The sequence below is a fragment of the Oreochromis niloticus genome, linkage group LG2 (genome assembly GCF_001858045.2).
Source record: "Oreochromis niloticus isolate F11D_XX linkage group LG2, O_niloticus_UMD_NMBU, whole genome shotgun sequence".
Lineage (NCBI taxonomy): Eukaryota > Metazoa > Chordata > Actinopteri > Cichliformes > Cichlidae > Oreochromis > Oreochromis niloticus.
In genome coordinates this window covers 27344737-27364067 of record NC_031966.2, presented here as the reverse complement: position 1 = coordinate 27364067, position 19331 = coordinate 27344737, and the positions used below count along the sequence as shown (strand labels likewise).

The 19331-nt window shown below is 40.3% G+C and overlaps 2 protein-coding genes and 1 long non-coding RNA gene across 3 annotated transcripts; 1 reads left to right on the top strand and 2 right to left on the bottom strand.

The window, feature by feature from the left end:
* Positions 1–1536: 1536 nt before the first annotated feature.
* Positions 1537–4914, bottom strand: LOC112842384 (spindle and centriole-associated protein 1; the record flags this gene model as incomplete). Its single annotated transcript, XM_025898763.1, has 8 exons — positions 1537–2484; positions 2560–2638; positions 2716–2905; positions 3125–3558; positions 3659–3754; positions 3834–3960; positions 4035–4166; positions 4696–4914. Coding segments are annotated over 8 exons (1326 nt in total), but the record flags the coding sequence as incomplete, so codon positions are not given.
* A 2467-nt stretch (positions 4915–7381) lies between these two features.
* Positions 7382–11842, top strand: LOC109194874 (trichohyalin). The gene is given in 2 exon segments (XM_019346154.2): positions 7382–10700; positions 10703–11842. Coding segments are annotated over 2 exon segments (3663 nt in total). The 5' UTR covers positions 7382–8048; the 3' UTR covers positions 11714–11842.
* A 1077-nt stretch (positions 11843–12919) lies between these two features.
* Positions 12920–14482, bottom strand: LOC112841920 (uncharacterized). The gene is made up of 3 exons (XR_003213397.1): positions 14426–14482; positions 13433–13522; positions 12920–13343 (listed from the first exon to the last, which is right to left on the bottom strand). It is a non-coding gene; the product is annotated as an uncharacterized LOC112841920 (long non-coding RNA).
* Between the last annotated feature and the right edge of the window lie 4849 nt (positions 14483–19331).

Below are 19331 nucleotides of genomic sequence, written 5' to 3'. Positions count from 1 at the left end.
TCAAAATTTATAACAAATGTCCTCTTATGTGGATCTCATTTGTCTCAAAACAAAAATCAGATTAACAAAAATCTGGTTATTCTTTGTTTTTGCACTCATCAGGTCCCAATCAGCCCAAATAGCAAAGAAAAGTTAAAAATGCATGCCATGAAAGAGTTCAGGTCTTAGGAGGTTAAATATGCTGTCACATTAATGTTGGGAGCTGTGATGCAGGGTCCCATATTGCATGCAGGTCTGGCACGGATCTGGTGTCAAGCTGTCACTTCTGACTGACTGGTGTCATGGCCGGGTGTATGTCAACCAGATGTGGGCCAGGTCTGGCAATGAGGCACTATTTATGTTCCTATTTTCTTATTTTAGTTAGAAGACCCAAATGCCATGTTGCAATACTATACTGCTATGGTAGCCAACGTTTTAAATGCAGATTTGACAGGTTTGTGAGTGTACACTTTATTCATAACCTAGTGAGGGTTTACGCACATCTACCACAGGCTGGCTGTAGATCAGGAGGTACAGCAGGTCACCTACTAATTGGAAGGCTAGTGGTTCGATCCCTGGCTCCTCCAGTTTGCATGTCAAGAGTACGAATGTAGTTAGGAAGCACGTCTTGTCATTTCGTCATGTTCCTTTTGCACTATTATGTTCCGGCACATGTTGTTATTACATGGCTTGATTAAGGTACACATTAGGCTGACATCTGGAGCCAGAGCTGAAGCTGGACCAGCACAGGACCACCAGTGTGTCTGCAGCTGGCCCATGTGTGGGCCACCAAAGGGCCATCATTCTTTGCGGTATGTGGGCCATGTGTAGGCACATTGTGTGGGCCAGATCCGGGCAATACCAGTTTTGCTATGTGGGGTGCTGGTATCTTATTTCTGAATAAAAATGTTCCAAAGTGTCACACCTTATTTACCATCCTGCAAACACAGAAACATCCCTCACTCACTTTAGTTAGGATGGATTTTCTCTCGTTTCTCCACACAGTTCTGTACATTTAATTAACATGGACATTCATGTACGCATACCTGATATCTATGTCTGAAATGTTATCTCCTATCTAACTTATTATAATAACATGTAAATTCATATGACAATGGCAATATGGTCTCGAACCTAGAATGTTTATTCCAAACATCTTCAACATGAAAAAATGGCTGATCTTTCTATGAAAGATTTTGGTCTTCTAAAGTGAGATTTATTAATTACTCAGGTAATAGTAGAGTCTGTACTGCACCTTTTAACACTTGATTACAGTGAGTACAGTTGTGACCAAAGTACTGGTGGTGGCACCACTGTTAAAACAATTTTTAACATTTATTTGCTAAAAAAAAAAAAAAAAAAAAAAAGGTTTTGAAACTTTTGAATTTCCCATGTTTGTTCTTTGCAACATCATAAGTTGCCCTAACTTAGTTATCTTAAATGAGCTTTACTTAGTTTTTTTTGGCAACAAGTTTGAATAATTTATTTAAAGTTCTGGGAACTAATTTACTAGGTGTAAAAAACAAAAAAACAAAAAATAAAAGAAAAACAACTGCAAAACAAACTTTGTGTCACTGACAACTTTTGTCCACAGCTGTACAGATTTGTTGGAAACAGCTGTTCAATCCATCGTAGGCTGTGTATAAATGAGCTTATCAGTAAGGTGAAACTTAAGTCACATGGTTTCTGGGAAATCATGTGGTGTAGCCATTCTACTTTGACTTTTGTTTTTTTTATTACTCATTTGAAACTCATGTACACTCCTTATACATCTTATATGACATCTCAGTTATTGGGAGCAGATCGGAGGAGTTTGGGAGGAGCAGAGCAACAAAACTTCTTTGTTGCAAAGTCTGTGTGTTTGTGGTGATGTGGAAGGAGTGTTCTCACACCGGCCTGATAGAAAGTGCCCAAGAGAAGCACTGATTAAACAGTACAGCGTGGATACGGCTTTACTCCAGTCTTAACCCTAAAGATAGAAACTGAGTTTTCAATTCCAGAAAAATAAGCAACTTTCACTCTAAAGCCTTTACTGTTTGTGTCGCAGCTAAAACCACTTCAAGAATAATACTGGAACAAATTTAGGTTACACTGGATTTTTGACTGCAGACAATCTATATGTGATAGTATTTCATGTTGAAATAAGTTCAGGCTTTGAAATACTGCTTTTAAATAGATTAAATGGTGCTATAAGCAATATTTTTTAAATGTAAACAGAATATGGATAAAAATTTTGGTTCATAATTTTTATCGACACATCTTTACCACCAAACTCATTATAACTGGGTCAGCTGGGAGGAGTTTGTGAGGGGCAGACCTTTCATCAAATACTGATATCTGTGCGTGTGTGTACCTGTGTTTTGCCATCCCTAGTTTATCTTCCAAAACTGTAAGAAGATGCATCAGAGCCAGCAAACCTGCAGCAAAGATAATTAATCCTCTACATCATGTGATCTTCAGTCAGTTCTTCTTCCTGACATCATCACCTTGTGTCTGTTTAAGGTGCTGGAAAAGAAATGGGAAAAAGAACCTTGCTGTTCTTTGTCATAATATCCCTCTCTGAGTCGATCTGATACTCACCTCCTCTCACCCTCACCGCCACCACTGTGTGACCGGAGCTCCCGCTCAGGCAGCAGCTCTGATGCCTCCAGGCGTTCCGCTGCAAAAGATGAGGTGTAATGATTTTAAACTGTCATGTGTGCTCCAGACAGACAGCGACATGTTGCTTTTACCCACTGGATTCTGGATTCGGGCTGAAGGCAGAAGCTGGGATCGGGGAGACAGAGGGTGAGACTCTGGCTGAAACACTTTGCTTCTGTTGCTCGATTATTTCCAGTAGTCGACCTCGGGCTGCAGCGCTCTGCCTGTTCAGCTCCAGGAGGCGTTGCTCCACACTGTTTGCACTGAAAGTGTTGAGTGATGTTGCCTAAGCAAAAAAAAAAAAAACCCCAACAAAAAACAAGACACACACTGTATTTGAATCATTACTATATCTGAAAGAGTAGGCCACCTAAAGGCTCAGCGCAGTTCATTCCTCGACACACCTGTCGCATCACGCTATGAAGGGAGGATAAGAGCAGCCACTACTCCACTTCTAAAAGGTGAGCTCCTCTCAGAGAGCTTCAAACAACCCCTTAAATCTCACCTGTTGAGTCAGCTGTTGTTCTTCAGGAGTCCACACATGCTGGCTACACCTCTCTTTACAGCTGGACCCAGACATCCTGCTCTCTGCAGCGCTCTGAGGTGTTACTCTCCCGGTGCTGCTGCAGCTCAACCCTCTTCTCTCATTGCCACTGTCGAGCGATTCTCTGACCCCTGACCCGAGGCCCTTTGCCTGGCTGAGTTGAGCCCTGATAAGATCGGTCTCTCTGCTCAGCTGAGCAATCTCAGCTAGCACTGTGCCCGGAGACCTCTGTGAGCGAAGAGGGTCAGGGGTCAGCGATAGCGAGGAAGCAGAGGGAAGCTGAACTAGGGGCAGACTGTTGAGACTAGAGTCTGAGCTGTGAGCGCGGAGGTCCCCATAGGAGTGCAGGAGATCGACAGCAGGAAGCTGCTGGTGCGGTGGCGCAGGATAAGTTGCTGTGGAAGAACGAGAAACAAAAGTTAGCCGCCTCAAGGTGAATCATTTCTGGGGTGAATATTTGAAATCAGATAATAATTTTGGAAGTGAGAAAGTTACCAGGAACATGCTGAAAGTGGTCCCGCTGTTGAGGTGGTGAGAGGAGGACAGCAGAGGAAACAGGTACTCGCTCAGCACCCGTCGCAGACTGACAGCCTGTATAATATAATATAAACCATGTTCACCATTTACCAAATTCCTCTGGACAGAATATACACAGACAGACTGCACAAACCTGCAACTTTAACCTCAGAGTGTGGGGTTTGGCCACTGTGTTCACTCAGCAGTCCGAGCCCTCCCATCGCCAACACCACTGTGTCCAACTTCCGCTCCAGCTCTGCCGTCCGCTGCTGTAACCCTGCCTGAGAGGCACATCGTCACCAACTCATGATTTATCAGCATAGCTGGACTAACAATAACTTAAGCCCAGTCCCACCTGCAGGGCTGTAGCCTCCTCTCTCAGAGTCATGGTTTCAGCAGTGAGAGCATCAATGAGCCTCTGCTGCTCTTTCAGCTCCTCCTCCAGTTTTCTCTTCTCCTGTGCCTCCTTCTGAGCTTCATCTTCCCTCTAACACATTACAGGCAGACAGTGATTTAAACACATATAGCAGACTGCAAATATTTGCAACAAAGCAAACCTGCGCTAAAATTTAAAAACTGATTCTATTTATTTACAAATGTGAAGACCCCTGAAAAAGATAAGAACTGTGCTTCAGCATATTTACATGAGACTTTCAGCATTAGTGATGCTAAATCAGTAATAGTAACAAACATTTTACAGATCAAGCATTTCTAAAATGTGCTTTTGCTGCTATCTAAAGATTTGAAACTTGGAATTCATGTCTCCTTGCATCCCCATCAATGACATGACTTTTTAAATAAAACCAACATTTAATAAGAAATGAGTGTATCCTATATCCTATAAGATAAGATAAGATAACCTTATCTTATAGGATATAAGCTAAAAGATGCAGTGACAATGATAACACGCTCTTATTTTTTGTTTATGTGAGTAAAGCCTGCATGGATTATCTTTAGTTTGAATAATAATTTCCAAAAGCTTGTGTGACAAAACCTTTTTTGATATCCGGCAGTACCTTTTTAAGGATGTGCACCAAACGTCCCAGTGTAGAGACCAAGGCCACAGAAAATCCAGTGAGACTTTGTGTCCTGTGCTTTTTGGGACTCTGTGCAGATGTTGCTGCTGTATCAGGGCTCAGTGCAACCAAATCCAGCTCCACCTGACCCAACATGGCCTGCAGCAGGCCCAGACTGGACTGATCCCCGCTGAGAGAGGCAACAGGGGAGCCGTCCAAAAAAAATTGGATCAAGTTTACGTAAGATGACCAAGTTAGGGCAACTTACTCATTTTGAGTACACTGTACAGCCTTGTTAGTTCCCAGAACTCAAAAAAATTATGGAAACTCGTTGCCTCAAAAAAACTAAGTAAAGCTTACTTAAGATGACTGTTAGGACAACTTATACATTGCAAGTCTGCAGTAGTAACAATAACTTGATATTTCTGACTGTACAATACTAATTGTTTACCTACTGACAAACATGTTAAGTTCAACTAAATGAAAAAACAATTTGTGGTAACCTGAATATGATTAAAAATAATTAACAACAATTTTTGTAATGATGTTAAAATGAGCCCAACTTTTATTTTCAAACACAACAAAGTACAACAGCCAACATACTGGACACTGTTCTGCTGAACAACAAACAATTATACTGCCATCACTGTTATAATCTTACAATGAAACAAAGTCTCAGATGTAATTATTCTGAAAATAAGTTTAGGTCTACCACAGTTTGTTTTGTACTTACATTACTTATATAATCAAAATAAAATATTTATTGTTCTGTCACAAGTGCAGTCTCCAATTTAAACAACACATTTGTTTTCCATTCCAACACATGAGCTGGAATGTTGTATTATTTTAAGAATGGCTCGTTTCCAGTCCAGGCATTACTGCCTGAATGACTGTCATGGATCGAGGTGATCCAAATGTAGGTGCAGAAGAAAGTCTTTAACTTCCCTTAAGTACAGTGGCAGTGGATGTGGGTTGGAGATGCAATGAGCTTGAACCTGCAGGCGACCATCTTCACTGACGGAGGACTCATCTCTCCTGTTGTCCTGCAAGCAAACAATCATATTTTTTGGAACATGAACTTAATTGCTTTCTTAAAACATTTTTTTCTGCATTTGGTATAGAACAGACTCCAATTTAGACAATCTCAGGCTCCCTCCCCACCGGAGAGGTGACATTCAATGTCCCAAATTGTCAGTCTGGATAGCCGTGACCACCACCCAACACACAATAATGTCATGAAAGCATCATGACTAAAGGGCTATGCAAACATGGCCAATAACTTTCATTCTAATGATGTGCAAAAGGATTTTGGGCACAAAACAGATTTTGCTGTTAGAAAACTTGCAGACTTCACTATATACAGTGTAGACCCTCTAAACTAAGTTTGGGGGATGTGATCTTTCAAGAAATGCAGACCAAACTGTTGTTGTTTGTTTACTTACACAGCATGTCTTGTAGAATTAACTGTGGTCACCAGCAACAGCATAGTGCAGTCATATCTCAAGTCTAATAACAGAAGACAGGAAAAAATCAGTAAAGAAACAACTTCCCCAAACCAAAGCACAAATAAAACAATAAGTAAAACAGGCTGATCTAAAGTATGATTAAAGTTCAGCCTGATTAATATAAATGTCACTGACAGTTGCTAATATATTGGAAAACCAAAACACTTACCACTGAGTTGATGTCTTTCTGTCCAACAGCAGGAGTGCTGGTCCCGAGCCTCAAAGACAGTAAGAAGCCAGCAGAGGGAGAAAAAACAGAACATTTTTCAGAAACTGATTTGATCCTTAATGGCTGTGCAATCATTGTAACATAGAGTTTGCTTATGTTGTTAAATAAAGGCTAGATTTGACATTAATAGATGCCACAGATGTTCTAAAGCTGCCACAAAGCATGAAAGAAAATAGACGTCTCCGAAAACGTCGGAGCATTTTTGCAAATATGTGATGTCTTGATAAATCGAGCAGATATTTGAGCATTACATAGCTGCATTGTCGCCTGAAAATATCTTAAAAGTATATTTTGTGACCCAGAAAAAGTAATAAGTTTTTCAGCGGCGCTCCTCCGCCATTGCCGCGCTTACAAGTACGCACAGGCTCCGACAACCGCATCGACAAATGCGATCCTCCTTTTCCCCAGACTACCCTTTCTGGGTCACAAAATAACCTTTTAAGATATTTTCAGGAGACAATGTAGCTATGTAATGCTCAAATATCTACTTAATTTATCAAAATATCACATATTTGCAAAAGTGCTTCCACATTTTCGGAGAGCTCTGTTATCCACCCCCCACATCCCACACCTACCTACCCCACCCCTAACGGCTGCACCTCCCGAAGAATTTTGTCTGGGCTCTTATCTCACTTATTTATTTCAAACAATCAACAGAAAATTTCACCACATAGTTTTATGTAAGGTTTTTAAGGCTGTGGTGTTAATTTTTAAGTAACATGAGCCCAGCGGCAGCAGCAATGCTAGGCTAACACTAACTAGCTAGCAAGATTTTAAACCTGGTGCTAAACTAAGAGAAGCCACAAAATCACTTTGAATAAGAGTAAACATTTACTCACCAAGTCAGTGTATCAGGTAAAAATCCACAGCAATGACAACAATAATATCTTGAGCTGACGCTTCTCCAGGTTTGCTCAACATATTCCATAAAAAATGCACCGTGAACATGCGGACTGATCCCAGAGGGAGGAGGACGGTAGTGACGCGGCATTTTCAAAACACATCTTTCATCCTTCCGCACTGAGAAGCAAAACTTCCAGCTTACTTAGTTTTTCTAAGTTCTATCGATTTAATTTAACCTGATTCAGTCCACCCAATGCTTTTACTCACTGTATGCGCAAACTGTCTAGTTATGATACCCAGTAACACTTCAACGAGTTACCAATACAACTCAGACACAATGAATTTGTCTTGAAAGGTGCTATATAAATAAAACTGTACTTTTATTTACTTTCTTTACTCACTTTTTATGTTATTGCAATAATACTTTTTACACTTTTTTTTTTTTAACACAAAAGAATTATCCTCATTCAAAAGTCATGCAAGAACCTCACTGGCTTAGGAATGTTGATGTTATTTAAAAAATTCATACAAAAACATGACCTCATTCAAAAATGTCATGTGACAACCTCATTGGCTTATGGAATTCTGATGTCACGGGCTTCTAAAGCTTTGATCCTTTGAAGCTTTGATCCTCATGAATCCTTAAATAGGGGTGAGGATGTACAACTTTTAGTCCGTTATTTGCAGCACTTATGTTAGCAGCGCTCAAACGTTCACCAGTAAAGCATTTCGAAACATTTGGATCCCTTTCGTAGTCACGGTATACAGACTCCAACATGTCTCAGAAAAAGCAAGAAAGACAAGAAGCTGACCCCAGCTCTATTCCATGGTATGAGTCCCTAGACCCTTATATGAGCTCTCTTCCTTGGGATGAACAGGTAGAATTAGAGGAAAAGCGATTGGAAGAAATGGAGAATGAAAATCTCATGAACAGAGAAAAGATTAAGATCCTGACAGAAGAAAATGAGAGAAAGAGCGCTGAATTAGAAAAATTATCCTACCAGCTTCAGGAAAGGAAAAGTATTATTGAGGAGAAACAATGGGCTCTCCAAGATAAGAAGAATCACAAGCTCCAAGAAAAGCTTGATGGAGCTCTGGAAAAAATTCAAGATCTGCTCCAAAAGGAGAAAAAAGAGAGCATTAAAGGGGATAAAATGCTCAAGAAGAATCAGGAGCTCCAAGAAAAGCTTGATGGAGCTCTGGAAAAAATTCAAGATCTGCTCCAAAAGGAGAAAAAAGAGAGCATAAAACAGGAAAACATGGTCAAGAAGAATCAGGAGCTCCAAGAGAAGCTTGACGAAGCTCTGGAAAAACTGGAAGAAATCCACCAAGAAGAGAAGCAACAGTCCACACAGCAGAGAGACCTGCAGAGCAAACTCCAAGCCATGGAGGAAAAATACAAAGCGCTGCAGGTGAAACGTGATAAAACTCTGCACAAAAGTCAACAGTTGCTTCAAGACAAGAAGCAAATGGAAATGAAACAGAAAGAAATGGACTCCAAGCTTGACGAGATGGAGGAAAAACACAGATTGCTCCAAATCAAGCTTGAGAAAACAGTGCACAAAAACAAAGAGTTCATTCAAGAGAGAGAGCAACAAGAAATGCTCGAGAAAGAAACAGACTCCAAGCTTGAAGTCTTGGAGGAAAAACTGAAAATGCTGCAAATAACTCATGAGGAAACACTGCTCAAAAATAAAGAGATGCTTCATGAGAAAGACCAACAGAAAATACAAAAGGAAGAAATGGATTGCAAGCTGAGGAACATCGAGAAACAAAATGAAGGCTTGCAAGTAATGCTTGATGAAGCTCTGGAGAGAAATAAAGAGTTTCTTCACAAGAAAGACCAACAGAAAATACAAAAGGAAGAAATGGACTGCAAGCTGAGGTACATCAAGAAACAGAATGAAGGCTTGCAAGTAATGCTTGATGAAGCTCTGGAGAGAAATAAAGAGTTTCTTCACAAGATAGACCAACAGAAAATACAAAAGGAAGAAATGGATTGCAAGCTGAGGAACATCGAGAAGCAAAATGAAGGCTTGCAAGTAATGCTTGAAGAAGCTCTGGAGAGAAATAAGGAGATCCTCCAAGACAAGAAACAAGAGCCCGTAGAGCAGAGAGACCTGCAGAGCAAACTCCAAGCCATGGAGGAAAAATACAAAGCTCTGCAGGTGAAGCATGACAAAACTCTGCGCAAAAGTCAACAGTTGCTTCAAGACAAGAAGCAAATGGAAATGAAACAGAAAGAAATGGACTCCAAGCTTGACGAGATGGAGGAAAAACACAGATTGCTTCAAGTCAGGCTCGATAAAAAAGTGCACAGAAATAAAGAGTTCGTTCAAGAGAGAGAGCAACAAGGAATGCTCGAGAAAGAAACGGACCGCAAGTTTGAAGTCTTGGAGGAAAAATGCAAAATACTCCAAATAACTCTTGAGGAAACACTGCTCAAAAATAAAGAGTTGCTTCACGAGAAAGACCAACAGAAAATACAAAAGGAAGAAATGGATTGCAAGCTGAGGAACATCGAGAAACAAAATGAAGGCTTGCAAGTAATACTCGATGAAGCTCTGGAGAAAAATAAAGAGATCCTCCAAGACAAGAAACAAGAGCCCGTAGAGCAGAGAGACCTGCAGAGCAAACTCCAAGCCATGGAGGAAAAATACAAAGCTCTGCAGGTGAAGCATGACAAAACTCTGCACAAAAGTCAACAGTTGCTTCAAGACAAGAAGCAAATGGAAATGAAACAGAAGGAAATGGACTCCAAGCTTGACGAGATGGAGGAAAAACACAGATTGCTTCAAGTCAGGCTTGATAAAAAAGTGCACAGAAATAAAGAGTTCGTTCAAGAGAGAGAGCAACAAGGAATGCTCGAGAAAGAAACGGACCGCAAGTTTGAAGTCTTGGAGGAAAAATGCAAAATGCTCCAAATAACTCTTGAGGAAACACTGCTCAAAAATAAAGAGTTGCTTCACGAGAAAGACCAACAGAAAATACAAAAGGAAGAAATGGATTGCAAGCTGAGGAACATCGAGAAGCAAAATGAAGGCTTGCAAGTAATGCTTGAAGAAGCTCTGGAGAGAAATAAGGAGATCCTCCAAGACAAGAAACAAGAGCCCGTAGAGCAGAGAGACCTGCAGAGCAAACTCCAAGCCATGGAGGAAAAATACAAAGCTCTGCAGGTGAAGCATGACAAAACTCTGCGCAAAAGTCAACAGTTGCTTCAAGACAAGAAGCAAATGGAGATGAAACAGAAAGAAATGGACTCCAAGCTTGACGAGATGGAGGAAAAACACAGATTGCTTCAAGTCAGGCTTGATAAAAAGTGCACAGAAATAAAGAGTTCGTTCAAGAGAGAGAGCAACAAGGAATGCTCGAGAAAGAAACGGACCGCAAATTTGAAGTCTTGGAGGAAAAATGCAAAATGCTCCAAATAACTCTTGAGGAAACACTGCTCAAAAATAAAGAGTTGCTTCACGAGAAAGACCAACAGAAAATACAAAAGGAAGAAATGGATTGCAAGCTGAGGAACATCGAGAAACAAAATGAAGGCTTGCAAGTAATACTCGATGAAGCTCTGGAGAAAAATAAAGAGATCCTCCAAGACAAGAAACAAGAGCCCGTAGAGCAGAGAGACCTGCAGAGCAAACTCCAAGCCATGGAGGAAAAATACAAAGCTCTGCAGGTGAAGCATGACAAAACTCTGCACAAAAGTCAACAGTTGCTTCAAGACAAGAAGCAAATGGAAATGAAACAGAAGGAAATGGACTCCAAGCTTGACGAGATGGAGGAAAAACACAGATTGCTCCAAATCAGGCTTGATAAAAAAGTGCACGGAAATAAAGAGGTGCTTCAAGAAAAAGACCAACAGAAAATACAACAGGAAGAAGAAAAACTTAATCTCCAGAAGAAAAATCAAGCACTCCAAGAATTGTATAACGAAACGAAGTACAAAACAACTGTACTGGAAGGAGAAAAGAAACAACTGGAAAAACAATGCTCAGCGATGCAGAGTAGCATCAATGAGATGCTGAGAAAAAATAGCGAACTTGAGGAACTTTCTAAGATCTTGAAGTACAAAAACACTGAAATCCAGGTGCAAAAGCAAGAACAACAGAAAACACATAAAGACCTGCAGTGTAGACTTCAAGAAATCCAGAAGAGAAACCAGCAGCTGGAAGACATGCACACAGATGTGCACAAGGCAAAGGGAATAGAGGAGGCAACAGTTAAAGAACTGAAAGACAAGCTTAAAGAAAAACAAGAACAATTAGAAGACATGGTGAAAAGATGCAGCAAACTTGAGAAAGAAAACACAGAAACAATGGATGAGCTGAAAACCCTCATCATTGAGAAGAAAGTGCTCATGGAAGAGTATCTGAAAAAGAAGAAAAAACGCTTCCACTGGTTCTGGAGGAGGAACACTGCTGCTTCTCACCTGATGTAACCTCGTCTTCCTCCACCTCTATTCCATCTTCATTTCCCCCCTTCCCCTTCCCCTCCCTCCTTTTTCACCCTCACCCCCCGACCAGTCCCGGCAGTTGACTGCCCCCTCCTGAGCCTGGTTCTGCCATAGGTTTCTCCTTCACTTTAAAAGGAGTTTTTCCTATCCACTGTCGCCTGGTGCTTGCTCAGAGGGGATTGTTGGGGTTTTCTCTCCTCTCTCTCTTTCATTCTTTCTATCCCCCTTTTCCCCCTTCCCCTTCCCCTCCCTCCTTTTTCTTTTTTCACCCTCACCCCCCGACCAGTCCCGGCAGTTGACTGCCCCCTCCTGAGCCTGGTTCTGCCATAGGTTTCTCCTTCACTTTAAAAGGAGTTTTTCCTATCCACTGTCGCCTGGTGCTTGCTCAGAGGGGATTGTTGGGGTTTTCTCTTCTCTCTCTCTTTCATTCTTTCTATCCCCCCTTTTCCCCCCTTCTACCTTTTCCTTTACCCAATAAACACAATTGGTCACATTTTACATATGTTTGAAAAATGTCTTCATTCAACAATAATTCATCTTAGGTATAAAAACAAGAAATAGGTAATAGGTGCATGTGTGTTTGTGTGTGTGCATAATATACATACTTGTTTCCCAGAAAGAATTAATACTAGATGGATAGAGACAGGTTTTAAAGACTAGAAATGAAAACATGTGAGTCCTGTCTTTAAATAAAAATATATAATTCCCTATATTCCTATCTATTCCAAACAACGGTAGTAAGTAACAAAGTTTCAAATTTGTCTTTCACTTTGACTTTCACTAATGAAGAAATGTATTTCTATGATCTTACTCCATGGCCAGGTTCATACATGTGAAAGTCTCCATCCTGTGTCCTTCACTTATCTTTATCCAAGGTGTGAACTGTTCACAAATGTAGGACTCTTAATTTACTAACCATGAACAAGAGGTCAGAGGTCAAATGTGGCACGATACCTTAAATCTTTCTATGATACTTTCTGTATGTGGACCGGAAATGGGCAACACCGCATAGTCTGATTTCTTTTTTCAAGTAAGGAGTAAAGTAAAGGATTACTATTGCAAAAAAGGTAATTAGATTACTGTTACTTTCCCGTAAGCAGGCTACATTACTGCGTTACTAATCCTCGTCATTTTCTTCGTGAGAGTGTCTCATGACAATGACGTACGAGCATGCGACGTCCGTGGCAGCAACAGACGTGTGTAGATCAACAAAGGATAATATGGAGTGCAGGAGAGAGTACGACCATGCAGGGTTTAAAGCTTACTTTGAGTTTGATTCCGTAAAAAGAGACAAAAACATTGAAAACATACAGTAGTGAAGTTCTTAGCTCCCTGTTTTAGTTTTGTTGTCGTCCTCCCCGGTGTTCCTCTGACTCTCTTGGTATTTGATGCATGAATGCTTCCTCGGCTCAGCTCCCGTCCCCACACCCTGCCGACACTTTTTTAAATACTTCCATCACACCAACAGGCACTTTAGAATCACCAATTGACAAGCATGTCTGTGGACAGGCTCAAACCGGAGAGGTGATCAATGGACCACAGCGCTGCACACCCCTGGCAACTTTGGGGGTAAAGCCACTGGTTTGTGGTGGTTGCCAGGTGAAATCAGGGTCTGCTGCACCAAAAACATAATTGTGATTGCTTTGGTTGCAGTCAGATTGCCATAGTCATCTGCAGTTTGCATGTTGGATGCCAATTACTCACAAAGCGGTGGGAAAAGTTGGGTTTGGTTTAGTTTCGCTCGCCCGGCTCGCTGTCCTGGTCGCTGGCTGACAGCTGCAGCGTGGTCAACTTCTGAAAAATTACATTTTCTTATGTTGCAAGTCTCAAATCTTGATTGCCTGGATCCATTTAGTGTTTTATCATATGTGCTTTAAGCAGTAAATCTCAGGTAAAATGAACTGTTCTATCTGCCGGGAAGGACACAAACACAGACCCAAGATAAACAAAGACTGGATACAGTCTTTATATTATCTGCATGTCGTTTGAAATCTACAAGACATGCTGACTCCATGTCTGTGTAGGTTCCTAGTCAATCAGGTCATGGTTGTCTTAAGAGAGGCAGCTGGACTCCTTTAAAACATTTCACTTCTCATCCAAGAGGTTTGTACAGCTTGAAAAACAAAAAGGTGGAGAGTCCCAGCTATTTAAACCCTAGTGAAGGTTGTTCTCTATGGAGGTGGTAGCTGACCTACCTACTATTAATCATGAGCTAAGGTTTGAAAAACCACATGTGTCATTACCAACAGGGGTTCCAAGTAAAACCACTGGCATCATGGGAGAGTGTCTGCGTCTAAATTTCACTCTTTCATGGATGCCAGCATATGCTTGTCAAATAAAGCCTGATTTTAGTTTAGTTTTCCTTCTATAAATAGAGATATTTCTAAACTGGAAATGTTCAAACTTCAAACTGGCGCAGAAAAACAATTCAAAGGGTATCCGGTCGTTAAGTGATGAGGTGACGAATCCTACTTCCGGGCCTAAAGTAGTCTGCGTGTAATATGGCTTTTGTGTTGTTTACATGTTTAATGTTTTGTATTTTCTTCTATTTAATCTCAAAAAGCTCCTAAAACAGTCAGTGATCACTGTTGACCTCCCTCGGCTTTTATTACCGCTAATCATTTATTTAAGCTCAGTTTTTAAAACCTTACGATATAACTACAGCACAGCCCATGCAGCAGTATATGAATGACTAACCGCGTATTGTGGATGGATTATCTCAGTTGTTCTCCTGGCTGAAGTTTGGTCCGTTTATAGCATCCTGCCATGCGATTACATTTGTTCCTGACCACTGAGAACCCTCATGTTAACTTGTATCGAGTGGAAAAAAAGTTAGCTTGTTTATATTATGCTAACATAGCTGTGTTGCTAGCGGTCACGTAGCACATCATTATATACCAGCTAGCCAAACTTCAGTAACCCTACAAACGTCACTGCTGTTTAGTTTTCTGTCTTCATTTATGTTGGAAGTGATAGCAGAGCTGTACGTTTTAATTTGTTTCCGAAACCCCGCAGTCAGGACATGCTATACTGTATTTAGATGGAAGCTAGCGAGCTAACTTGCTGCTAACTTCTAACTCCGTTAAATCCCATAAATTCCGTTTTCATGGATGCCTGGATGTTAAACTCAATTGTTACACCTGGTAGAGCAGAACGCTGATCATTTTATTAAAGATGAAAGACTTTAGACAGTTTTTCAACTCTCAGTAATGCAATAGTGATTGTTGGATATATGCACCTGCAGCGGAGTTTAGGCCCAGACACGGCTAGTGACGTCAGACTTAACGACCGGATTAAGTGTCTGATGGTTCAAATTACCTTGAAGGATGATCATTGCAGTATAGTGCAAAATGAAACACTGCATGTACATATTATACTAGAGAGTACCTGTGTGTAGTATGAATAACATAACCACCGCACCAGAGGTGTAAGCACCTTTTGCAAGGCACTCAAGGAAACCAATGAACAGCCTCAAAAATAAATGAACAGGTGGAGATGCAGACTGTATTTGCCAGGGCCGTGCAGAGACGTTTATAGGGGCGGGTGCTCAAAGCTAAAAAGGGGCAAATTGAACCAGGCTGAATAACAACAACACACATTCATCAAGAATCTAATATGGGATCACATCATACTATATCACTGTTGTGAGGCAAAGCAAACATAGCCTATGTTTTACCTGATGGGTACAATGTTGCTGTTGAGGGGTTGCTGCTGCTCCTGCTGCTGATAGTGCTGGAGGGCAGCGCTGTGTTGATCTGAGACTGTAGACATTAAAAAGTCCATAGGAGAGATGGTAGCTGATTAAATAAGTGTCATTAGATAATAACAAAATGCAAAGATTGGTGACAGCGCTTGGAACCATAAGGCAACAAAAAACTGAGAAATAAACTAGACTCTGCCTGTGAATCACTCTTTGCCTCTCTTCCTCCTTCCATCCCCTCATCTCATCTATCACTCTCCACTTGCTGTCCATCTGAGAACAAGGCACAACTTGCTATTGCAATAAACTATTCTTTAATTATCTACACTTAACAACTCTTACACTTAATCTATAATAAAATGATGACAGAAAAATGTTATAGAAGCAAAACATTTCAGTTGTGCTTATTATTATTTTTATACTGGAATACCTCTCCAACAACTGGTACATGTGTTAATGTTACCTGTGCTCTTTGTAATCCAGCTGCTGAGGGATCCACTGCCTTTAGTAGCCTCACACAGCTCCTACTGTTTCCTCCTCATGTCCTTACCAGCCATGTCTGGACAATGTTATATTATGAGTAATAATTTAAAAATCCATATACATAAAACACACACAGTGACATTTTAGACCTTCTTCAGAATACTGTATATACTGTGGGCACAAGTTTCCATCATGGTGCTGATCCAGAATCCTTCCCTTATTATTTATTACTAGAGCTACAATAATAAAGCAATGAGGGGAAAAAAGTAATAAATTTGAAATAATGTATTTACGATGATTCCCATTGTTTCACTATCCACTCTGTGCAGGCAGAAAGCTTATTACATTTTTAAACTGTAGAGATACAATACTTTTGCTGCTGTAAAATCAGCATTTTGTCTTATTTAAAATATAAATCTAATATAATCTGTTTCTTAATGTATGTTCTTTAAAATACAGTGTGTTTTTTAAATATTATAATTATAATAATCCATTATTATGTGGACATGCACATTAGATCGTTTTAAGTGAAATATAAGCCCTCCAGAAAGGCAGGAAAAGCCCTGTAACTTACTTTAAAACTAAATATGTTCCCTAAAACGGTGGACAGAGCTACAGACCCATGACAGCCTTACCCAGTGAGCCAGCAGCTATGACCAGCACTACTTGTGCAGTAAAGGACAGGTAATGTTTGTCGCGCTGTTGCACACACAGCACGCTCATTTGTTTCAGTTCGTCAGTTGCCACAAGACAGCTTACCAACGTGTACGTAATAAGCTAATACTCCTGTGTGCTTTAGACTACAGTGTGCGCTGTACACCTGCTTACTGGTTTTGTCGCATCAGTCTGTGTGTCTGAGGTAATTTGTGTTTCTCCTACAGCTCCGGACCGCAAAAAATGCACGTGTTCTTTGTGAGCTCGTTCCCGGCTCGTAACCAGTGCATTCTGCCGTCAAGGGCGATCATTGGTTAATGGTGATCATGTGACTGATGCAAGCCAGATCCTTTTATTTAGCAAAACTGTGATTAATAGTTAAATATTATTGTTGAGGGGCACAGACAGGACTCCGCACGCACACACACATTAAAAAAAAAATAATTAAAATTTTTTAAAAAAATTGCCTCAACAAAAGGGCACTTTGGGCACCCATCAGGAAAGGGGCGGGTGCTCAAGCCCTTCCGCCCCCCCCTCTGCACGTGCCTGAGTGTAGATGTTGGATATGAACTGACTTTTATACAGACACACTGTTGGGTATTTCCATATTTCAGTAAACTGGGTATAGAAACACACTCAGAGTGTGTGCTGGTCATGTGTCCTGTGTGGTATGGCTGCATCCATGGGCTCAGAATAAGATAGGAGATAGGCATGAACTCGTCCATCACCAATAGAGAAACTCAGTAACATTGTTTACTTTGTGTATAATTCCTATTAATCTTGATGAGCTTTTATAAACCTTTCTGTCTTTTTTGCCCTTCTGTCTCCATGTTTGTCCTTATCCTCTTGTTTCTTTGTAGGGTGATCAGTACAGACATCTGTTTTCTCTGTGACGGTCTAAATGTTTGTGAGGAGCTAGGCTTCTGTGCTTAGGTTCCTGAAAGAAGTGGAAGAAAATACATTCATGATGTGTTGTTTTGTTTTTATTTTAGAATTTAACATTCATTGACAGAGTTGATATGAATTGTAGAACACCCTGCATTGCTCATAATGCACTTCACATTGCATCACACTCTTCTTCTTCTACAGAGCAATGTTCATAATGCACAATACGAGGTGCCACATAGTTAAGCAGCATTTAAAGTCTGATTCATTATTTTAGAATGTGATTAATGGTTTAAAATGACACAGATGAATGAGAATAGGCAGAAGACCAACAGCTCACAGCTCCTCTCAGCAACCACTGACCCACTGTAACCAGGAGAGGGCAGCAGTGCCAAGGAAGAACAGGACAGTAATGACAAAAGACTGAGATGAGAGATGACAGTGATGAAGGAACAACAAGTTGTGTTGCAAAGAGAATATCTTCATTTCTAAGTGTGACAGAGTCATTTATTGGGACACTAATCTGTAGGAATTATACACACAGATGTCTGTCTACACCTCTGTAGCTTTCTTCTTCTTTTATTTTAAATTATTTCCATAAGTTCTGTTTTTGTAATTGTCTATGTTTAAGGTCAGTATATAGGAAATAATTGAAATTTGATTTGATAATCGATATTTGTTTATTCTCCCCCCCCCCCCCCCCCCCCCCCCCCCCCACACACACACACACATATATATATAGATATAGATATATATACATATATATGTATATATATATATATATCTATATACGTATATATCTATATACATCTATATACATCTATATATCTATATATCTATATATCTCATATTGTGCTTTTATTGTGAAACGTTTGTGGAAAATAAACGGCGGAGCGCCATAATGGTTTTACTGTCGTTGTTGCACAAACCGACGCATAAAACAGTCTCTTGTCCATCCAGAGTGTGATTATTTAGATATAAGAAAAAGAGAGAACACTAAGAAGAAGAAATTAAGATAGCCATTACATTAAGTAAAACCATCCTGCTCCAGAGCGAGATGATTGCATCACCACGAGGCCATACAAAGTTGGATACCACAAGTCAGTTAAGTGTACAGAGCTGTGTGCATGAAGAATCTAAGAAGAAAAAAAAATAAGCTTCCATGGATAACGTTGGACTATGATATGCTGCCAAGCTACAAAATTGAACATGCTAAAATTGAACAATAACGACACTAAACTTCTCACAAATAAGACAACAAATAAGACAGAGTGTTTTGGTCTTAAGAAAGATGAGATGAACAACTTTAATAATTGACCAATGCGTTTTGGCTTGTGGCTTGATGAAGGGTCAATTATTAAAGTTGTTCATCTTCCCTTAAGTGTTGCTGGAGTTCCTACATTGTGAATTCTTTCATCCTCTCCATGCACCTTGGAAGTAGGTGAAGTTGTGCCAGAAATTTTTTGCTGCGATTTATCTTAAGAAAGATGACACTACGAAAGCCTCAGCTTTGTGTCACAGACCATTTGTTTCATGAACACTTGTTGTATAAGAAGTTGTGTAAAAGGAGAAAAGTTGGCAGATGAAGACCCGCAAGATCCCAGGTCCGGGGCACAGAGCTGCAGTAGCGTGACTGGCCACAAGAGGGCACAAAAGTATACCCAAAGAGGTTTGGAAGAACAGCTTAGCAGGCACATAAACACAAGAAGGTCCAAGCTGTCACAATTAACTTCGAAAATGAATAAAATTAGCGGACCAATGAAAGAGAATGAAAGTCTTGAGAATAAAAGTCTACTGATGAACATTTACATAACTTTTCAAAGCTACATGAAGATTCTTACAAGCAAATGTTGATGTACTGTTACTGTTGCCAGAAAATGA